The sequence below is a fragment of the Nanorana parkeri genome, unplaced genomic scaffold, assembly GCF_000935625.1.
Source record: "Nanorana parkeri isolate BGI_ZX_2015 unplaced genomic scaffold, ASM93562v1 scaffold2, whole genome shotgun sequence".
Taxonomy (NCBI): Eukaryota; Metazoa; Chordata; class Amphibia; order Anura; family Dicroglossidae; genus Nanorana; species Nanorana parkeri.
The window spans coordinates 238,541-262,371 of record NW_017306270.1 but is presented as its reverse complement, the minus strand read 5'-3'; the positions used below and the strand labels follow the sequence as shown (position 1 = coordinate 262,371).

At 44.8% G+C, this 23,831-nt stretch overlaps 1 protein-coding gene across 1 annotated transcript in view; it reads right to left on the bottom strand.

The window, feature by feature from the left end:
- Positions 1-2,063: 2,063 nt before the first annotated feature.
- PI4K2A (phosphatidylinositol 4-kinase type 2 alpha) overlaps positions 2,064-23,831 on the bottom strand; it is a 27,381-nt gene continuing 5,613 nt past the window's right edge. The window contains exons 2-10 of the mRNA XM_018556783.1: positions 23,554-23,829; positions 14,862-15,062; positions 14,212-14,343; positions 12,817-12,970; positions 8,671-8,732; positions 8,478-8,577; positions 6,581-6,714; positions 5,646-5,705; positions 2,064-2,468 (exon numbers count right to left, since the gene is read on the bottom strand). Of these exons, the coding sequence (XP_018412285.1) occupies positions 2,307-2,468; positions 5,646-5,705; positions 6,581-6,714; positions 8,478-8,577; positions 8,671-8,732; positions 12,817-12,970; positions 14,212-14,343; positions 14,862-15,062; positions 23,554-23,829 (1,281 nt within the window). The 3' untranslated portion in view covers positions 2,064-2,306. The remainder of the gene's footprint in view (positions 2,469-5,645; positions 5,706-6,580; positions 6,715-8,477; positions 8,578-8,670; positions 8,733-12,816; positions 12,971-14,211; positions 14,344-14,861; positions 15,063-23,553; positions 23,830-23,831) is intronic.

The following is a 23,831-nucleotide window of genomic DNA, read 5'->3' as shown; positions in this document are numbered from 1 at the left end:
TTAGCTGCAGCTCTACATGACTGTCACTTCTAAAGAGGTTCTCTTTGAAAGAGTTAAACTCCAGATATTAGTGAAGGATTGCCATTTACAGCCCCCCAGTTCATTGACGTCTACAGGCAGACCAAAAAGTCTGTGCTCAGATCTGAGCTCCTGTCTGATTTGCTGTGCTGAGACAGACGACCCGTCAAGAAAGAATTTGCCATACCTAACTATTCAGTATCTATGGCAGATATTCTGCTAACAGGTCATCTCAGGGCAGCTGGTTTCAGATAAGGATCCAGACTTTTAGGTAAATGAGCTGTGGTCTGTATTTTACAGGTCAGTCCCCCACTATAAGTGCTATGAGAACCTCTTTAAGGTGCCCATGCATGCTGGCAAATTATCAGGCAGAGTAATATAGGACGGAGAGGTGAAGCCTACGAGTCGAGACCCTAAGAGCAATCTCAAACTTTCTAATCTTATTGGAGCACACTGCCCAGGAAGTCAAACTTGTGAAGTTCTCAGAACATCGGAAAAGCTGACCCTTGGGAGTTAAAGGAGAACTATGAGGTGAGTGCTTTTCACTCACCTCATAGTTCTAGCCGACCTGTGACAATGAGACTGTCACAGGTCGTCTCAGTAGATCGGGAAGTGAGCGAACGCATACCGGCATTTGCTCACTTCTCGATCCTGTCACGGCTCTCTGCCGTGGCAGGGGAAGGGCTGGATTCCCCCCCTCACCACTCCACCAGAGCTGACTGGCGGAACGGACGGTGGAGGGTACAGCTGGCTCTGCCTCTAGATAGGCAGAGCCAGCTGTCACTCACGCAGCTCGGCGGATCTCAACATCGATGACGGGATCCGCTCCGGCGTCTCAGTATACTGCGAGCTTAGGTTGACGGGAGGATGCTAGTTTGTGTCCTCCGGTTACCCTAAGGAGAACTATGGGGAAAAGCCCTGACCCCATAGTTCTCCTTTAATAAACCAAAGCAATCTAACTTGTGTAACCACACTCAGAATTGTTAAGCATTACAGGTCTGTGAGGCACAGAGGAGTCCAGAAACAGCCCAAAATGAAAAGGCCAACGCACCTGGCCAGATGTATGACCATGCATGGAATTTCCATACAGCTACTTCTACTGTCCTATGCTTGACTGAAACATTTAATTTACACTGCGATCTGACCTAAAATAATCTGGACAATTCTTTTAAAGGCCATGTCCATCCAGAACTGTTTTGTGGCTGCACGCTAGCAGGCTGGATTTGTGTAGCAATTTTGTGACTCTATTAGACTGCCTCTCCCCTCCCCTGTACCTGGAATACTGGGCAGCCAACTGTGACAGTTTTGCACAGGTCTGTAATAGACTTCTCTTTGAAGCCAAGGCAGACTTTCACTTCAGACCTGCAATTAAGAAGTGGTCAGGGACAGGTTTTATTCTCTCCAAGTGCTGCTTTAGAGGATCTAAGGGAGGACTTTATGTATTCAAGCTGTAACCTTGTCATAAGGCTGTTGCATAATCTATGTCACTGCTCCTGTTTAGCATGACCGTGCTGTGCAACACGATTATTGTTCCCCTTTGCGTTTCTAACTGCAGCTTTACTGAGGGAGTAGAACTCCTGCTGGAGATTCACCTGCAAGACCCACTCCTTGAGAAAGCCCATGGAGGAGTTAAAAACAAAAAAGGGTGCAGATCTCAATGACAAAGTAATGAACAGATACAATACAACAGTCAATGCTTCAACAGACCAGCATCTACCCATGAATTCAATATCCATTCTGTATGGAATTAGTCATTAAGACAGAGTGGCACCCTCAACGTTAAGTCCTGATCATTCTCTTTCAGTGTGTGGGCACCATTAGTTTTGCCTATGCTTGGCTCATGCAAACAGCGGCTTACCAGCAACAACTCAGCCTGTCCTAATGGGCATGGATACCCTTGTATCTCCACACTAGTTATGGGGTTACAATTGGGCTGAGGTCTGCCTTCTAGCTTGCACGCAGTTCGCTCCATCGTTCAGACAGCAAATCACAATCGGGTTTTAAATAGCAGTACAATTTGGGGAAAGAGCAGACTATGCTTGTAGATAATCTAAGATGTCACACTGCTTGCAGAGTATCCCTCTCGTATGCATGCAGGTGGAATGTACTGAGAATATGTATACATTCCAGACAGTGAATTATTCTTTCGTAAAAGTGCTCCCAACACCTGGGCTGTAAATTTGCTTCGCTCGCCACCACCCAGACAAAAAGGCTGGTTTTGAGGTCAACGAGGTTGCTTTACAGCCCTCGTCGCTATCCATGCCAGACAGCGCTTACGGTTAAGTCTTTTACCACCAGGAGAAGAATGGCTTTCTGCTCTGGAAGCTCTGAGTATAGGACTCGCTGGCACTCTTCTGATGTGATCGTGCTGTTTCCACTATTACGGGCGGCATTTGGACGAGCTGCAGTGGGCTCCTCCCATCTTTAAGTGCCTGAGTTAAGTTTAGGATCTAGGAGACACAAATACATTACGTGAGAACATTCTTGCCATTTAGAAATTCAAGCGTACTCGGAGTATGTAAGAAATGATAGATAACTTAAAAAACACAAGCAAGAGTGAAAACTGCGAAATGGAAACTGGAAGAAGTCAAAAGCATCCAAAGCACCGTTCTTCAAACACACTAGTTTCATTCTCCTGACATAATCTAATAAATGGATGACATATCAAGTATACTATACAGTGTATATATGGAGAGGGGGTATATATTCTAAAATCTGTGTCCATATGCATTCATATATGCTCTTGTAACACGGACACCTCTCTCTTGTAGCAATGCACCTCTTTAGCAAGGCTGCAGCTCTAGTGATGGCAGCACACTGGTAACAAACTTGAACATGCCCACCCTGGTCTAGCTGGCTCACCATTAGTAAGTATGCCTTCAATTGCATTTGCAAACCCCATTGGCACGTGTGCTGCTTGAGATTTTGTGTATAGTTATGTATAAACATATGCACACATGTTTTGTTGTTTTTAGGTTTAGATATGCTTTGATGTGTTTTGGACATTGTTATCTACCTGTGAAAACGTCCTTTGGGTAGACATCAAAAAGTTGTGAGACTGCTGCTGCGTACTGCAATCCTGGGCTTAATGTCAGCGGCACCAGCAGACTCTGAGCTGTCCCTCAAATGACCCTCTAAAAGATTATGTAGAGAGCTGAGGGGAGGAGATGCTGGGCCAGCACTAAGACTAATTGGGCATTGCCAGAAGAGGAGAGCGCTATTACGTACAGGGAGGGCTGTGCTAGGGAGCTGACACTTTCTGCAGTAGTATAATTTTCTAGCATGTTCAGATGCACATTGCAAGTCAATAAAAATGTTGTTTATGAAAAAGAAGAAGAACTTTGCAAGTAAGCTTTTAAAATACTTGATTTTTCTGCACTTTTTTTTAAATTGGTGACAGGGTCTCTTTAACGTGCTGAAGTCTGTTCAGAGTCGATACAAAGGCTGCAAAGATCTCTTTGATGTAAATTTAGATGGGAAACTAAGGAAGAGCCCATGTAAAAGAACATGTCTAAACCTACTATGACCATAGCCAGTGTTGAAGTGAAGTAGAGCCCAGCACTGGGGAGGATGTCTTACACTGGCTTTCTGGATCATTGACCTGCACCAAAAACTCCACTACATTTTGTGAGTGTGCCTCCATCAATGCCAAATCTGTAGATATGTTCAGCTATTATCTTATTAGACTGCCATTTGTATTATTTTCTACCTATTTACCCATCCAGGCAGAAGTTAGATAGTATTAGTGAATATCGACTATCTCTGGATGAAAACAATACCAAGACAGGCGACATATAGCCGAGACTATAATGTGTTTCCCTTACTTATATTCTGTACTGTGACAGGCGACATATAGCCGAGACTATAATGTGTTTTCCTTACTTATATTCTATACCGTGTATCACTGGTTGCTTATCCTCAATTATCTGGTGGAGTCCATATGGATCACCATCACATTAACTATTACAAGCAATCATCTGTGCTGACTGTGACCATATGACTGATCACATGCTGTAATAATGACTGATCACATGCTGTAATAATGACTGCATGATTATCTGTGGCCATGTGATATGTAATACGGTGCAAGTCAACACCCAGCATCATCCTCACATGAGCTGGCACTGGGCTAGAATTTGTAGACAGCAGATTATATCCCTGATGGGCAGATAAAGCCTTCAAAACTTCCCCCCCCCCCACCCCCCTTATTTTCAGCTAAAGGTGACCTCTGTATCTAAACTGAAAATCTGTCATGGGGCACATATGGGGATTCAGGCTGGAATGGCAGCATTGCACATTGTGTGAACTGTGGTGCCATTTATTCTTAGTGACACTCCAAAGCACAGTATACCAGTCCATCAGCTAAAAAAAAGCCAACACTGCCATAAAGTAGTATAAAAGCACTGGACCTGCAAGATTTATCCTTTTGGTGTGGCTGGCAAATTATGAAAGGATTATAGGTGACCTGACATTACAGAGGCCCTCCATGGTCTTCTTGGTTTGTAGTGTCAAATTGCAAGATTGTGCGCCACACTCTTATTAGTGCAGATACATCTTTATTCAATTTAGGGTTGAGGGGACAGTATAGAAATAGCCAACACGTTTTGGGGGCTCATGCAAATCCCCCTTCATCAGGGCTTACTAAGGGAGAGCATGTATCAGGACTGTAATGGCTTGAAATTGGATACCATTTTGATCAGGGTGTGAGAATGCATAGAGCTGGTCAGCACCTGATTTGGCAGCTTCGGCATCTTAAGGTACCTTATGAATATTAGCAAATGAATGGCTGATTCCGAGTATCTGAACTCTGGTAAAACATTTGCCAACTTTGTTGCTTTCCTCTCAGAATGAAAATGAATCTTTAAAACCTTTCAATGGACAATGCAGATTTCATCTTCCACCACACCTTTTGATCATATGATAACTTGCAAATTAGAAACCAAGGGTGCCTATACACTGTGCGAATTTCGCCAGTTTGAAGAACTGGCGAAATTCGCACAATGTGCGCCGCTGTCGACACCCTTTCGGCCGGCATCTCTGGATCAGCTGATCGAAGGAGCTGGCCGGAAAATCTTTGCACGACTAGAGACCCGGCAGCCAATGAGCTGCTGACTCTGTTCAGGTACTCCGATGGGCCAGCGGCCGCTGTCAGAATACAATGCAAACAGCAGGAGATTCCTCGATCAACGCGCTTGTAGTGTTGATGGACAAATGTGCTCTATTTTATTTTCGTTCAGCCCGCGGGTTTAATGAAAAAAAATAAAAATAGAGCAGTGTATGTCCAGCCTGGTGCGGATGAAAGACAAATGGAAAGCTCAAAAGAGTTGCCAAAAGAGCTGCCAAGCATGAAAAGATCAATGTTCTATCTCGAGTTGCAAAATAAAAATGAATTTGTTTGTTTAGCCATTCTTGGAGTAGGTCTAAAATCAATGACAGGAAATGACTATTGCTCTCAGATAAAAATGTACAAGTGGCATATTTATGTGAGCGGCAAGCAATTTATAGGCACTTAACTTTATGGTGATCGCATTGTTTACACGATGATGAGGTCAAGGCAAAATGATAAGAAATGCAACGAACATGAAAAGAATGTGAGAAGAAATTAAACAGAAGATATATAACCTTACCTGTCCTCTCATTACTGCAATCTGTTTGTGGAACTGTCCTCTGTCAAAGCCGGGATCTTTCTGCAGAAAATGACAGGTGACAATATATAATTAGGACGTCCTTTAACCTGCACTGATTACACCAACATAAATGATCTTCCTGCCATTAAAATAAATCTTTCTTGGAGGGAGACATGGTGGCTGCCATTGCCGAATTCTCATTCTGCAAGTCATAGCTGTCTGACATAGTGATCGCCTGGTTTCAATATTTAGAGGGAGGGTTATAGAACAAAGTCAGGATCACATCTACTGTGACTCAAGCTGCTTCTCAATTACATATACATAAATGTCAGCGTGAGAGTGTGTGTGTGTGTGTGTGTGTGTGTGTGTGTGTGAGAGAGTGTGTGAGTGTGAGTGTGTGTGTGTGCGTATTTTTTTTATTTCTGACCCCCCTGCAGAGACAAGTAAAGGCAGAATGGGGCAATAGGAAAGGTATCAGCTTTGCGACATCCTCCATCCCTGTCTGTATTGGCATGACCCTAGTCAACACCAACTGCCTACAAATCCATGCTCCCTTGTGAAGTGACACTCCCTCCCTGTCTCCCTGGTTTAAGGCCTGTTGATACCTGTGCATTTTAGGAGCACTACACTGCAAAAATCAAACTAAACATAGGTTAACAAAGGATGAAGGATCTCCAGGTCTTGGAGGTACAATGTCTTACGTTTGCCCCTTACCTCCACATTGCCATCTATTTTAAACAATATAAGCTCTCTATAGAGTCCTACGTATAAACCTGTTCCAAAGAAACAAGGTAAGAATTTTTTTATTTTTTTTTTAAAAAGGAAATAGGTATGCTGTGGGAATGAGAACACATAACATAGTGGGCGGCTTCTCAAATTTGAGAAGAAAAAAAAAAGTAGAAATACAAGTGAAGAGACCATTTAGATAGTCGTACCTTAAACAGCTCATAGAGATCTTCCTCCAAGTCTTTCATAAAATTGGGGTCTGAGATTTTGGGCAGGATGAGTTCTTTGATCTCCTGGGAAAATGGGACTTTGGCTTGTGATAACCATGCCCAATAAAATGGATCTGTACAAAAAACAGAGAGAGAAGGTAAAAATAGAGCTTGCAATAACACAAAGCCAATAGGGTAAGAGAAGACATGTATGTGTAACTGCTGAGGAAGGTGGAAGGATCCATCAGTGGTTAAACATTTCCTAGCATGCTTGAGGTAATTGGGTCATACACAAAACGAAACCAAGGCGGAAGGACATCAGTGGAATTGCAGGATTACTCCTTTCATTTTTCACCACAGGTCCCACAGTGTACACTACAAAAGACACTAATTTGCAGGGAAAGTATGCACTAGTGCATGTTAAAAGCCATAGTGAAAACCAGTCAATCCTATAAGGAAAACGTGTCATTTACAGTCTTTGCTACACATAGGGTGACAAAGTGCAAGGGCAATAAGCCTTGTAGTCTGAGTTTCTGATCCAGGCTTGCAAAGGGGCCAGTGTCAGCTAGTACAGTATCAAATGCTAGGGAGAGCGGTGACATCACTCCACTCGTCATATAGCAGTGCCTAGGCCTAGCAATTGGCTGATATACCCAAGCACTGCCACATTGGGAGGAAGTAATATGCTCCCCCCATACCCAAAAGCCATGGAGAAAGGAGCGGCATGGCAGCGCTGGAAAGGCAAGTATGTGGGATGGGGGAAGTTCAGCCCCTCCTTAACATGAGGATAGCACAGTACAGTGCCACCTGCTGGCCACATAAAATATTCATATGAAATAATTCATAAGTACCGGACTTTAAATTGCTTAAAGTAGTATTAAAGGCTATTAGTTTTTTACCTTAATGCATTTTCTGTATTAAAAAGGTAAAAAATGCCCTACTACCTTTCCATGCCCCCCCCCCCAAACACTTACCGTTACTCCACGTTCACCGCCGCTGGCTCCCAGACTGAGGGAAGGGCAGCTATGGGTTGCTGCACCTGCCTGTCAAGATACTGAGAGGAGGCAGGAACAGGGGCGTGGCTTGTTGAGTGCTAATGTGTCAATGGATGCACACAGCATGGCTCAATTCCCGGCTCGTACGCATGGGTGTCTGCTTTACAACCTGCTTGGCAAAGGAGACACCCATAAACAGGAGGGGAGGGGGCAGCGGTACATCCTGTGAAAAATTTAAATTAAAACGGGCAGTATTAAAAAAAAAAAAAACAACAACAACAAACACAAGGGTTTAATATCACTTTACCATAATAAAGAGAAAAACTCTCATGGATATATGGAGGATATAGGATAGAATGGACATACACCAAGATAATTGGGAGATTCATTGAAAATGTTGGGATAGTACATAAGGCTTTCCTAATTTATCCTAGCAAAGCATTATAATGAAGAATCTCGATAGAGAATGGGGGAGGTCCGGCATTCCTGTCTCCCCCCCCCCCCCTTTTTTTTTTTCTTCTTAATTTTTATTTTTCTGTAAGTCTTTTCCTTTCTTAATTGGGCCTCTTTTGGCCACAAGTTAATAGTTATAAGGTACATGGGCAAGCAATCTGACATTAGACATAAGAATGAAATGTTGTGAAATATTAATGCCGGACTGATTGAGCTGTACCTGGATATCCAATCATGTCATGCAGTATGTCAATTTTAATTGTCTTTATAAAAAATTAAATTTAAAAAAAAAAAAAAAAATCGATTAAAAAAAACAAAAACATAATAAAGAGAATATATGAAGAACTACTTTTTATTCATAGTTGAACTCCCAGGATCCTATGTAACACCCTAGGTTGGAGGGTTTGTCGGCTTAATACATTAGCAGAAGACTAGAGATGGAAACTTACACGCTCTCCAGGAATCTGGATGCTTTAAAGGGAAAGCGAGACCATTGTCTATAGCAGCAATCTTGATGATCGGTTCTCGGACCAGTACCCAGTCTGAGTCCTGCAGAAAAAAACAACACAGCAATTGAAATAGTCTTCAGCGGACTCCAACACCTTTCCGAAAATAGGTAAAAGCTCATATACACATACTGACCCTGGAGGCTGCATTCTCCATTGGATAATCATACTTTATCAGCCAGTTATCATTCCCTCGGTCTATGGAAAAATAACATTAATAAAAAGGATTAATGAATAAAATACACTCCCATTAAACATGCATACCGGAACAGTTTACATAGTCAGCACCCAGTCAAGTTACTCGAAGGGCCAGCAGCCACTTTTAAAAGTTTAATAAAGTACAGATTTCGTTTTAAAGTAATAGTCCTACCTATGAACAGACATCACAATGCTGCCATTACCCTGATTATCCAGACACGCTTCTTTTGTGCCCTTCTCCGATTTAGTTTAGGGTCCTGACATCCTCTGACTTCATGTCTTAGTTCCACCAACTGTAACCCTTTGTCCAATGAGAGTGCGCTTACTAGCCACTATGACGTTCTCATTGGACAGTGGAGTGAAAGATGGCGGCCTTTAGCCATGAAGTTAGGAAAAGTCAAGCTTCAGTGAAACTAAGTCAGAAAATGGGCACAGAACTGTTATTTCTGGTGCATATAAAACAATAACAGGCAAGGTGCGGTATCAACTCTTAGGGCCCATTAACACCACATCCAGATTACCTCCAGACCAGACCGTTTCCAGACCCAAAATGCAATGTATCCCTATGCTATTTATGGCCTCGGTTCCCACCAGCGCAGTCCATTCCAGACCAGACCAGAAAAATACTGCATGTCTCATTTTGTCTGGTCTGGAATGCACTGGAACTGCGGCAGGTTCACACCATTTTGCGGACCACATATGGCCCTTAGACGTCTAGACGCCCTTAGACGTCTAGTTCTGAACGTTTAAAATGGAGCACAGGTTCACTTTAAAGTGGAAGTGGGGTACCCCGGGGGGAAAAAACATAAGCCCCCCAGTTGTGTTTGCCATAATGGGCTAATATGCACAGCAATGTCCCCCTGTTGACAATAATGCAATGAAGGCAGAGCCCCTGATCTGCATACTAGTTCCTGGTAACTGACGTCAATTGTTGAAGTCAGAAATGTCACCATGATAGCCAGGAAAATAGCATTTTTGAAGGAGGTGAGGAATGCAGCATATGGAGAACCTGGTCTCTCAGGACAGCATCCAGAACCATGGGGACAGGAATTACAAACTGGTACCTGTGGACAGCCTGCCAGTTACAGGTAACATCATACACCTCACTAAGAATACAGATGTCATGCAACCCAGACACCCGCCAAAAGAAAATTCAACAAGCAGTCTCTAAAGCAGGGGTAGCAAACCTCCGGCCCTCCAGCTGTGGTGAAACTACAAATCCCATGATGCATCTCTCTTCGGGAGTCATGTCGGTGGCTGTGAGAATCTTGCAATGCCTCATGGGATTTGTAGTTCTAGCCCAGAGCTGGAGGGCCGGAGGTTTGCTACCCCTGCTCTAAAGATTACCAAGGGTCAGTTCCCACGTGCTTTTGTTTGCAACATCTGCTTCTCTGCCCGCACCTAGCCTACAGCAATGCAAAAACAGTTTGAAGCAGGTCAGCAGCAAGTCAACTGCAATCAAATGCACCTGCAGTAAATAGAATGAATGATCTTCAGAAGCATCTCAATCTGATGTCAAAAGCAAGCTGCATTTGCAGCCCTAAGCCCACCAACACAGGGGTAGGCAAGCTTGGCACTCCAGCTGTGCTGAAACACACACACTGCCCCCGCCCCTTCCCCATGTGCACTGTGGTTTCACCTGCCGGCTCCTACGTCACTACTTGTGTCATGTAGTAATGTAGCAGCAGGTGGGTGAAGCCACAGCAAGCAGCGGTGAATAAGGCATCCGACACACTCAGGAAGTGTTAGATACCAACGATGGTCAAGGACTGTGGTCACCACCTCTGAACTGGTAAGTATCAACAACATTGAGTTACAGGTTGCCTGTAGTTGCCTTTTTTTTGGGCAGGGGGGGGTAGCGACAGGTCTCTATGACACAAAGTCTTGTTTGACACAAATTAATTTTTGGCCTTTCGGTTCCTCTTTCTTCAGGTCTATCACGAGAACCTTACCTTAAAGTTCAGCAGTCCGTTTAAGACAGCTTGCATTTATTTTGCATACCAACCCTACCAGACTCCTACTACCATAATATACAGGGGTACAGGTACTCCTAGAATGAGATCCTAATAGGTTGGACTTGATGGACTAATGTCTTTATTCAACCTCAAATACTATGTAACTATGTAACCCACAAAAAGGAACTTTTGCAGGTTGTGTGAAACCATTTCATTTTTACAACAATTAGCGCCGAGCTCCAGGTTCCAGTTCCAGGCAGATGTTAAACATTTTGAAATTGAATCCAATTATGTATTCGTAACCAATAAAGAGAAACCCCGATTTAGTCTTTATTTTAGCTTCCCGTAATGTCCTGCTTGCTGATTAGACAGAGCAGTGTGATGGATTTAGGTTTGGTGATGCTGTACCTTTATTCAATCAGCTGGCCGGGGAAGGGGAGTTGTAGATCAGTGACTGAGCTGTATTGTGTAACTGCAACAGAAGAACTTGAGGTCCCCCTGGCTATGCTGTGTCGAAGGGTTGAGGGGTGAGCAACCTATTGGATGGATAGTCAATGTGGTGATGCTTCTTCACTGTCCAATCAGCAGGTTAGGGAAGGTTGTATGTCAGTGACCGAGCTGTACTGTTTATCTGCAACAGAGGAACATGAGGTCCCGTCCCCCCCCGCCTATGCTGTGTGGAAGGGTCAAGGGGTGAGCAACCTATTGGATGGATAGTCAATGTGGTGATGCTTCTTCACTGTCCAATCAGCAGGTTAGGGAAGGTTGTATGTCAGTGACCGAGCTGTACTGTTTATCTGCAACAGAGGAACATGAGGTCCCGTCCCCCCCCGCCTATGCTGTGTGGAAGGGTCAAGGGGTGAGCAACCTATTGGATGGATAGTCAATGTGGTGATGCTTCTTTACGGTCCAATCAGCAGGTTAGGGAAGGTGGGGTTGCATGTCGATGACCAGACTGTATTGTTGGAGAAACATGAGGACTTATTGGCTATTATTGCTGAAAACAACAGTAATTCTGGCAAATAATCATTAGAATTCATGGAATTAAAGCCTAACGACAGCTGCTAATTAAAGGATATAAAATCCCAATATTAAACTCCTCTCATTACGTCTCTCTTGGTCTGTTAAATACACCAATGAAAGCCTTGTGTTATAGCAGTTTCATACGTGCAAAATAAATACCGGTTGGTCTTTCCAGAAATCGTGTGAGCTGATAAATTCCCGTGTTCTCTGTCTGTGCTGACTATTATCAGTCACATTGTTCTCAGAACTAGAGAACCATGCCCCTTTATGTTATGAATAAAAGGAGAGTCCTGTAGTCCTATCCTGTTTTTTCTAGTCCTGGTACAGTATCATGAGGTGAGTGTTGTCACCCTAGGACAGGAAGTGTGTTACTGGCAGAATCACCCACCAAAATAAAAAGAACACAAAACGCAGCCACCGCATCTACAGACTGGTAAACTGCAATATATAGAATTAGGGATCACCGATACCGGTATTTTGGTACCTGGTACGAGTACCGATACTTTTTTACCGGTACTCACCGATACCAATTACCGAAAGTCCCATTCAGGAAGTCATGTAATGACTTGCCACCCAGCTTCCCGATTAACAAGAAAGCCGTTCCATACCAATCCCCATAATAATCATACGGTCCAGCATGTCTCTGCAGTGCGGATCTCTGTCCTCTCTCACCTCGGCATGTCCAGCCTGTCACCCCCGGGCCTCTCCAGCAAGGAGCGGCCTTCCTCCGGTACCCAGCCGGAGCCGTCGTGCTGGCCAATCATGGAAGCTGGGTGCCGTGTAATGACACGGCGCCCCGCTTTCTGATTGGCCGGGAGGCCATGAGATGACGAGGGAGCATGAAGTCGGCTTCCCGGCCAATCAAAATGCCGGGCGCTGCGTCATTACACGGCGCCCACCTTCCTGATTAGCCAGCTTCCCAACCAATCAGGAACCCGGGCAGCGTGTAACGACGCGCTCCCCGGCTCACTAATACAGGAAGTATTGGGCTAGGCATCGGAGCATTTGGGCGAGTACGAGTACTCGGTATCGGTGCATCTCTATTTAGAATTTTAGTTTTTTTTTGGTATAGACACGCTTTAACTAAAAGTAACGATGAGGGATACCTGTGTTCCGAATAATAAAGTCCAGAACCACCAGTCTCTCAAACTGTAACTGGAGCTGCCGGTTTGTGTTTTCAGGAAGTGGTTCCGTCTCAAACCTCCGCAGCCAATAATCTGCATCTTTATGGCCTTTAACAAACAACTGGAAGGAGCCCACCTAGAAATCAAAGAAATGATGAGGAGAGGTCAGACACTTAGAGGATTTATAAAGCACGGCATACAACTGTATGAATGTGCTGCAAACCCATTATAAAATCAGCCCCCAAATTAGATTTACACCGCCCGACAAATCCATGCAAGCAATTATTTCCCATTACCAAATTTTTATTTTTTTCATTGCGTTATGTAACTTTAGAGAGCATAGTCCAATTAGTTCAGCCCATGCCCCAGTGTAGCCTACAATCTTACAACACACACACGCAATTATCGCAAGAACATACAACAGTACAATCAATATATTTTTAACCCCTTCGCTGCCATGGACGTATGTACTACATCTGTGGCAGCGCCAGCATGCAAACAATACCCTCGATGGCCAGCTTTCTAGTAGAAGTGATTTGAGCAGCTGTAAAGCCACCCGATCACTTCTACATGCTGCAGAGCATTTGCCACCCCATCAATGCGAATTGCTTCACAACCGGAGCTCGGACAGAAGTCAAACATGGTGCTATGTATTTATCAAAGAACATGTGTCATATGACTGTTAGAGTAGTAATTCAAGTGTGAACTTCCACTTTCAGGGAATGAGTAGCAATTGGTCTTCTGCAGAAACTTAATATTCTTATATTTTAAATTACACTGGCTTATTAGTTTAAGGATATAAACACATAAATAATGAAAGATTGTGAAGAGAGGGGGAAACGAAGCTGGATAAAGCTTGGGTATGATATACATTGGAAACAATTTTTTTATGGATACAAGGCAAATGTATAATTGTTTGTTTGGAAAAAATAAATATTATTCAAGACTGGTGTCTCCTCCCCTCTCCAGAGTGACAGACAGGAAAGGGGGCGGCCACAGCTGGCTCTAGAGAGGCAGAGCCAGCTGTCAATCAGGCAGCTGGGTGGATCCTGACAATATTGTCGGGATCTTTCCTGGCTGCAGCGCAGCTCTGCGATGTCAGCATATAGCCGGCAACAGCCCACCATTGGCTGAATTTTGGGTCACAGGAGGACATAAGTAAAGGTCTTCCTGTGACCCAAAAGAGAACCAAGGCCAAAAAAGGTTTGCCCATAGTTCTCTTTTAAAGGGCGAGTTCAAGGTGGGGAGGGAAGTAGAGACAAATGACAGTTATGAAACGTGTAGTAACAAGACATATATTCATTCTAGCAGGACTGCTGTCCTAGAATATACAAACGTAGAGTGAAGCGTTATCATTTACAGGTTCTCCTACCTTACCTTGGGGGGCAATCCTATCCGATTAAAACGCTGACCCACTTTTGGCACTTTTTCCAATGCCAATTTCTTCCCTCTAGACTTTACACGGTCAATGGCACTGTAATTAAAGGTTTCACTGGATAGAAATACAACCTGAAGAAAAAATGAAAAAAAGGGGGGCAAAAGCATTAGCGCTTTAAATAAGATATTATGCAAAAAAAATGCATTAATAAATCTAAATGTTTGGAAAAAGTAATGAAACAAACCTCTCCTAAGCCCCCCGTTTCATTACTTTTTGCACAATTGGTATGTCTATTTAAATGTTGATTTGTTACTTGTGCACTGTCATCTCTGAGCCTGATGAAGGGAACCCTGCGTGGCCCGAAAGCGCTTGCAAGCGAGAGACAGTATAAGTCAATAAATGAACACTTGATGCAGTCATTTGATTTTGTGTGCTGGTGACGTTCTTTGAATATCTACGTGTGGCGGCACCATGGCAGTCATTTCGAGCAGCCGACTGTACATCTATATAGGAATCCTGGTAAGGAGTGCAGCAAGTATCCTTCTCTTTTAGGCACAGCACACCAGCCGCTGTGTGTTTTGCCCAGCAGCTGCTGTGAATTGGCCCTGAAGGTAGTGTTTGTCTACTAAAATATACACAAAGGTCTTACCCGTGTACGGGGAACAATGTTAAGCTCTAGTTTTTGGTCCACGAGACTGGCTCCGGCTTCTGACAGATACCCCTGATTCAGGACAAGACAATCTCTACCAAAGAAGCAGGGACAGCAGAGTTTCTGTAACCATTTCGTCCACTTGGGGTTTAGCTGACCGTAAGGCTCCTCGGTTTTTGGTTTGAACACTGCAATGATCTCCTGTAGAGAGAAAGAGAAAACATTTATTCCCAGACACTCATGTGCTCGATATTTACATACTGCAGTGTAAAGACTGCTTTTCCAAGGCCTCATTCACACTAGCACTCCCGTGTTTAGCTTTTGTAAATGTAGAAGTGATCTGCGAAGACTAAATCAGCTTTTATGCTTCCCAGATCACTTTTCTGCATATCGATGTTACTGCTGAAAGCTGTGTTCACATGCTTTCATTTTCAAATCCAATCCTGGACAGACATATATTCTATTTTCTCTAAATGCGGCCAAACAATGCAGGTAAACACAGACATAAATTCAAAGTCTTAGGCCCATCACACCCCATTCAGATCTTCTCCAGACCAGACCCAACATGCATCCTAGTGTACCCCTGTGCTATTTCTGGCCACTGTTCACACCAGCGCAGTCCTTTCCAGACCAGAAAAATACTCCATGTCTCATTTTGTCTGGTATGCACTGGAACTGCGGGCAGGCTCACACCATTTTACGGACCAGATGTGGTCCAGAAAATAGTGTGAACCTGCCCTGAACGATACCACGGAGAGAAATTACATATCTTAATACCACACAGTTTGTTAACTCACAGCTAGACAAATCCCAGGAGCCAGGTCACCAATGCTCCTGCCACCTAACTTTTGAGGTTCTCTAGTTGTCAATGGAGCAGACTCCTAAAAAAAAATCCAGCGGGCTCCTGGATTGGACAGACTGATCCCTAAATTGCATACTAAATTTGTCCAGCCCTGTGTTACCTGAAAGAGCAGCCATGTTATCTAGATAATGGTGGTACAGTGATTAGAATCCAGTCTTGGAGGGGTGACTACTCTACACCACACACAGGGACCATGGGGAACAGAAGTAGCCCCCCTCCAGAAGGAAGGACAGTGTCAGCACCAATTCAGAGATGATTTGAGGATCTACAGCCGAGTGATACACAAATAAGACACATTTTTGTTATTAAAGGAGAACTATGGGGTCAGGGCTTTTCCCCATCGTTCTTCTAAGGGTAACGGGAGGACACAAACTAGAGTCCTCCCGTCACCCAAAGACGCCGCAACCAGAACGGATCCAGAGTTTAGTGTCACTTTAATTTCCAACCAGAAGTCAGCACTAGCAGAAATTAAAAAAATAAAAATAAAATCAGCAGCATGCATGTCACTTTTATCTGATGTTATACATATGAGTTAATAAGGACGTGCTCTTTTGGAACATTAGAGTGCCGGTGTCTTCCCATTTTCGTATCCGACGGCGCCATCCATCTGTCACCGCTGCACCTGCTTATATTCAGGGACCATACAATAAGGCGTGTGATGTGTTCATGGACGCTGATGGGGAAAAAACAAGCGACCAAAATGTTGAAATAATAAACCATTAAACTACAATTGTAAGGCAGCAGTTTGGCGACAGTCATGAGGTGGCTGCTGCTACCTTGTCTCCCCGTAATCTGGCGTCAATGCCCAGTAAAATGTACACAGTAATTCTGGGTATGGGGCAACTCCCCCCTGCCTCCCACTGCTGGGTACCCGAGTAGTTAGCTTCAAGCTCCTTCATGTGCGGGAAGGAGTGTAGTTACATCTAAGCAACCATCAACTTTTTAGAAAGTCAAAAGTTGCATAAAGATTTTGACAGTGGGGAGGGCTGGGATAGTAAAACCCATCGCCTTTTAGTACCCGCTACCAAATTGCTGCCTTAGAATACGTAGTGGCCACTCCATACAGAGATGCATCATGGGTGCCTGGAGTTTATCTTAAAAAGAAAAGATGATGAGCGTGACATAAATGACGTAGATTATGGATAAGATTTACATAAGCTGCACAAGACCGATAAACTGACCACAAAAATTAAAAAACACAAGCTTCCTATTCTGAAGGAACAGAAGAGGCAGCTGAAGAGATGTATTGTAGAAGTATGAGACGAGAGGCTTGTGACTGGGGAGTTGGTGGGTAGTTATGGGAAGTCTAGACAAAGCTTCTCTTCATCATCATTACCGTGACAATTGTAATACACGCATGGACAATTGTAGCCATGGACAAACCCAAGGAGACATTTATGGACAGATAGTCCACGCTCTTAATGTCCTCTTCACACGCCAGCAAGACACGCAAGTTCTTGAAAAACCTCATTAGAAAAGTGGAAGATCCTAAAACCCTCATGCCCAACCTGTGGCCCTCAAGTTTATTTTCTTTGATCTTTCATAATGCTGGGAAAATATATTTGAAGGGAAAATCTTCCCAATACAAAAAAAGCATGGACACCGGTACTCCAATAGCTGATTAAGTACGTCTATTAACGTACGTGCTGCATAGCAAATGCACTTAATGCAACGTTTCAGGGTCGCAAAGGATCCCCTTCATCAGGCAGAAACAGGTGATGGTGAAATCACATTACGCGTTTCTGCCTGATGAAGGGGATCCTTTGCAACCCCGAAACGTTGCATTAAGTGCATTTGCTATGCAGCACGTACGTTAAAAAAATAGATGTACTTAATCAGCTATTGGAGTGCTGGTGTCCATGCTTTTGTTCATATGATGAGGCGGTTGCCACCCACCGACAACCGTAGCACCCATCTTATCACATTGGAATAGCGGCATCTGAGTGCGGTGGGTATATGGACTATATCTTCGCAATAGAGACACAAATAGTAATAAAGAACTTACAAAGGTTTCAAATCTTCACCATTTTATCCAAATTATAGAAAAACATTTTGGTTGGGTTACCAAACTCACAATAAACTGTATTTATGTGGCAATAAAAGAGAACACTGGCTGTAATCCAAGCAGTTGAGCCCCCGATAAAGTCCTTCTACATCAGCTACATTCATATGTTTCCTCAATGTACATGAACTGAAATTCTGAAGATATAATGCTGCGCATCATTGTATTGAATATTTTAACTCATGCAAAGTTCTGTCTCCATAGCACAGTAATACTCCTGGGCCGGGTTGTTCAGAAGGCTCAGGGCTGAGGAAGGAAACAGAGTAGCATGCAAATGTAGACATGGAAATACTAGCAGGGCAGAGCTCATAATTGCCAAGCACTGTATCCCCAGGCTTGCAGGGGCCAATATTTCCTCCATGTCATGCCAGGACCCCCTCCACCCCCCTCTCCCTCCCTCCAAGGCCTATTGCCATTACAATACCCATGCCCTCTAAAACACCTGTCCTTCCAGGCCTACTGCCATCATAGCTTCCACAACGCCAAATAGGAACTTGCCCATATCTGCACAGCAATCATTCTTTAGATAGGGCAGGGCTGCGACGGCCGATAGGGCAGGGCTGCGACGGCCGATAGGGCAGGGCTGCGACGGCCGATAGGGCAGGAGTGGATGGACAGAAATACAAAGCTTTTGGCAGGTAAAACAGCCCCAATATAGGCTGTTCTTCTGTGTATTGTTTTTTGCCTGGAGTTCAGCTTTAAGTCTTCTTCCACAGTAGAACACTAAACCAGGAAAAGATCAAATAAAAAGGATTATCTCTCACCATGCTTATGAGTTGCCCAGTATGACCGATACCCTTACTAGCACATAATGCAGCTGCCCGCAGCCTTGGCGAGGAAGGCAAGCCTAATACCCCTCATACACAGGAGATTAAAGATTAAACAAGTGGAAAGAACTTACAAGGGAATCTGAACTACATACAAAGCATCAGCGGAGCGTACAAAACGTCCTGCTCCGGTTCCAAATTCCAGGTTTCCTTTACTTAAACACGAACCGCTGTTCTGCCTCACTAAAATTAGAGATGTAGATAGTAAAGTGACGCAGATAGCACAGAAAGCCAAATTACCCGACGATCAATACAGCCAGAGGATCAATAGAGCCAAAGCAAGCAAGAAATGAGAAGAGAAACCTGGTCTTTGTGCAACACAGATAACGCGGGCAGTCAGTCACTGAACACGTCTGATAACGGCATTGAGGTGAAAGAAGAGGACATGCAAGGTGAGATATGAGCAGATAGACATCTGAGATGGGAAACTTACTTCTAAACTCTAATGCGGAGAAAGTGAGATGAGACGGGAAGGCTGCAGAGCCACTCTAGTTACAAATTAAGCAAATTAGGGAAAGGGAGGCGATGGGAGGTGTTATCTCCAATTCACAGCTATCTTTTGCCATAATAGCTTTCCATACCCTACCATTCTATATGTGCCATAAAGCAATAGTAGCTTCCCACTGTCAGTCACGGCTCCCCGCAGGGATTCTCCCCTCACTTCTCCATACCTGCACCGCTGACTGGAGCAATGGACAGGGGAGGAGGCGGGCACAGTTGGCTCTGGCTCTAGAGAGGCAGAGCCAGCTGTCAATCAGGCAACGGGGTGGAACCCAACAATATTGTCAGGATCTTTCCCAGTTGCAGCAGGACTCTGCACTGTCAGCATGTAGCGGGCAATAGCTGAGTTTTGGGTCAAAAGAAGACGCTAGTAAATGTCCTCCTGGGACCCTCAAGAGAACTACGGCCACAGTTCTCTTTTAACCCTTGCAGGGTGGGGGTAGCCTCACTGCAAGGGTTAATAAATTAAATCCTGGAGTTCTTCTTTAACAATTGCTACCTATAATGTAAATGGAAGTTAGCAATTGTATTCCTGCTTTCCTGTTGGAGTAGTTATTCGAAAAATGTTAACAAAATCAAACAGTGGCTTATGAGTTCTACTCAACTGACTTTCTGGTGGCGACAGAAGACAGGCTGGTGACATTTACATTGAACTACCAAAAAAAGAATTTGGAGAATGTCACACAATCTTAAGACAAAGTATTCTCTGACCAGCCCTCTTCACACACAACACTGAAGTGAACTGTGTATCAGATGTAGAGCCCTTTCCAGGAGCACAATCAACAAGTCAGTAAACTGCTAGGGTTGCACTATATTATCCACAGGTCATAGCAGGAAAGTGAAAATACCGGACTTCTCTTTCTTGCTGGCTTACTTTGTGGTGCAAGCTTTCCAGAACACCGTGTTCCTTTCATCAGCCCAAAAAAACAAAAACCTCATCAAAAAAGTTCTCCTTTATTTTCACTTCCTGACTGTAACCAAAAGCAAAATTAAACGATTTATACTCACGAACTTTGCTCTAAGAAACAGAAGAGGAAATTCATTGTTATTTTCCCTTTAAAAAGGATTTTCCACATATAGCCTACTCAGGAAAACCCCTTCACCGCAGCCACGAAGGTGACCGGCAAGGGTAACATTGCTTCACTCTGCCATGGAAGGCCAAGTCCAGGATACATTTCAACCTCCCTCCCACGTCCCACTATCTGATCGCTGGAGGAAAAAAAATCCCCATCTGAAAGCCCTATTTTACTTATCTTAAGCCACAGCCACGTGATGCCACAGCCACGTGATGCCACAGCCCAGAGTCTACTCCTCTACTCTTTATACTCTTTACTTCCTGCTTGGATCCTTACTTCCTGCTTGGATCCTTCTTTGAGTGTCCATGTCAGCACCTGCACGAAGTGGACACTTCCTGTTGGACGTCCATTGGCCCGGGTCGTCTCAGGATCCAGAAGAGGACCAACTTCAGTGTGACCTCATAGGGGGAAGGAGGAACAAGTCTATCAGGATGGGTTAAAGGTGGGTGGAAAAAAATACTTCTGACTGGAGTTGGGCTTTAAGCTGTTTCAGGAAAAGCCTAAAAGCTGCTTTGGGTCTTCCACTGATCACAGGTTCTTTGATTGACCACCCAGAAGAAGTACCATCCCCGCTGGTAGTACCTACACCCAACAAAGGGAGGATTCCCTCCAACCATAGGCTAAAGCCAGGTATACACGCTTCTAATTTTGGACGGTTCTTGATGAACCAGCCGAAATTCAATGTGTGGGTGCTGCTGTCGGCACCTTTCTGACCGACATCCATCGATCACCTGATTGAAGGAGCATGTTGGAAAATTGTTGGCCAAACAGAGCTAGCAGGCAATGAGCTACCAACTCAGTTCGGGTATTCTGACAGTGGCCGGCAGCAAAAGGAAAGCATTGATGGAGGAATCTGTCCTATGGTCTTCCTTCAGCCGACAGGTTGAACAAAGAAAAAAAAAATAAGCGTGCATACCTGACTTAAGAGTGTAGGATCCCTTTAACCACTTAAAGTGACCAGCCAACTTAGCCAATGCTCTACTTTGCTGTGCAGTCTTGCAGGGCTGCAACCAACTAATCGATAATAAATGATAATGAGAATAGTTGTCAACTATCATCATTGATTAGTTGGTGTTTATCCCCTAATTCTCTGAGAGCCGGTGTTTCGTAGGCTCATTGCTGCTTCCAGCGTGGAACAGAGGGGGACACAGACCCCTGCAGCTAGTGCTCAGCGATGAGGAGAGCTCCCACATATTCCCTCTGCATCTCTCTCTCTCCTGCTGGGAGCCAGCTGCAGTTTGATTCCCTCCGATCCCCACTGCTCTCCCCCGTTTGTATCGACAGAGGCTGTGGGGATTGGAGGGGACACAGGCCGATGCAGCTGGCACCCAGTGGGAAGGAGAGACCAGCTGTCAGCCAATGCCGCTGTGACTCCATATTGGGTGGAATGGCCAGCCTGCTATTGGCCATTTCGAATTGCATTAGCCAATAGTAGGCTGGCTATTGCACCCACCCATCCACTGCCTGCTGTCAATCAGCAAAGGAATAGACCGGAAGGAGAACTTCTTGCAGTTTTATTCTGCAGTAAACTTGTTTGTAACACTCCTTTTGTGTATTTTAAATAAAAAAAATGAAAAAAAAATTCTATCCAACTAATCGAAAAAATAATGTGCCAACTAATCGATTATGAAAATAATTGCTATTTGCAGCCCTACAGTTTTGCACCAGGCTGTAGACATGGTGGATATTTTGTACAGTAAAGTAGGTGAGCCATTAATTAATATGGAATAATTAATAATAATATGGAATGGAATTAAATATGGAATTCAGGGGCCGATCTGTCCAACCCAAGAGCCAGCGGGATTTTTTTCCATGGGCCAGCTCACCTGACAACAGCTAGAGAAAACCTGGAAAGTTGGGCACCAGCTGTAACTTTTAAGGAGCATTGGCGACTCGGCTCCTGGGATTTGTCCAGCCCCGGGATAAAAGGTGGTGCACAACGATAACGCAATGTGCCTGACCTAAAGTCTGCAAGACCTCTAGAGTGGGAGAATGAATGTCAGTGTAAAGCAAATATTATACTTCCATCACCTGATCCCAGAATGTCACAATCCCGGATTCTCCTTCATAACAAACCCTTTACTTACTGATAAATATTTCATTAGAAAAAAAAAAAAGGAAGTACTTTTCAATCCTTCTTATAAAGTGGGAATGATGCCCTTAGAACAAAGGAAGTGAAACGAGAACTATATGAAAATCGTGTTCCTCTCTCTGTAGAAGACTCCGCCACACTTCTGAGTGATAACCAGCTGGAGAAATCTCACCGTATGGCTTATCAATAAACACAAAGTCCAGATCAGATATTACCTCTGGTTAGAAAAAACATTTTCTGATCGCACCGGACCACAGGCATTGATGTGCCATGCGTTGCGGGGCGGGCAATTGCACTGCAGTTGGGGGAGGGGGGTGGCTGGGGTGCCATTTACTTCAATGTGCCGCCATGACCCATCCCACCCCAGAATGCAGTGAGCCAGCCGGGAGGCGATCCAGTGCGTTCCAGCACCGAATCGCCCCGGAACGCACTGGGGCGGGTGTGAACTGGTCCTAAATGTTCATTTTTACAATAAACTGCAAACCCCTCAGTGTATATAAACCTGAACAATCAACATCTCTCCTTATTATGCTCCCTTTTGGTATGTTAAGTAGCAGTGACATCACCACTGTGCTGCACAGTATTTGGAATTCACTGTACTGTAGCTGGAACTAACTGAAGCTATTCTGCTGATATGATGATGTGTTTGGTGCTGATCTATGATGATGTGTTTGGTGCTGATCTAGGATGTCCCAGGTTTATTAGGGTTCTAGTACCTGTACTGTAGCTGGCCAGGAATCCGATCTCCTATGTGCACCCCCTTATGATGTTTTGGAGATGCTGGCCAGGTACAGTACAGGTACCAGAATCCCAATAAACCTGGATCATCATAGATCAGCCCCAAACAGTGTTCTCGGCACCAGCAGAATAGCTTCAGTTAGTACCAGGAGGATGCCAGGAGTCCAGCCTGCAATCAGAGCCAGAGGGGGGCCAGAAAGACCCCTTTGACCCTGTGCCCTGGGGGCAGCATGGCAAATCATCTACAGCACTTCTTAACCCAACATCTGTGCTCAGCACTACTTGACCAAAGTCGGCACTTCAGTGCCAAGTACCTCTCATAGGGGGTACACACCCCCTTCAATGGACGTCCAGCTCCTGCAATGGGCACACATCCCCATCAATGGACGCCCAGCTCCTGCAATGGGTATGCAACCCCTTCAATGGATGCCAAGCTCCTGCAATGGGCACACACCCCCTTCAATGGGCCCCCACCTCCTGCAATGGGCACACACACCCTTCAATAGGCCCCCACCTCCTGCAGAGATCACCCACCTCCTGCTCGTCCTTGACGAAGTAGCTCCCGCTGGAGCCTTGGGAGATCCTCTCGGGGAAGATGCCTCGGCTGATGGCCCTCTCCGCCCTCCTCACCACCTCGGCGAACTCGGGGTCGTCAGGGAAGCAGTTCTTGTACCGGGTGGTGGAGCGGTCTAGAAGCGGCTGCCTCTCCCTCTCGGTGGGTGACCCAGGCGGGGAAGGAGCCGGCGGAATACCCTGCGGGACCCTGACCACCACACCAGGCAGCCCAGGGAAGCGGGAGGCGGGGCTGAGCT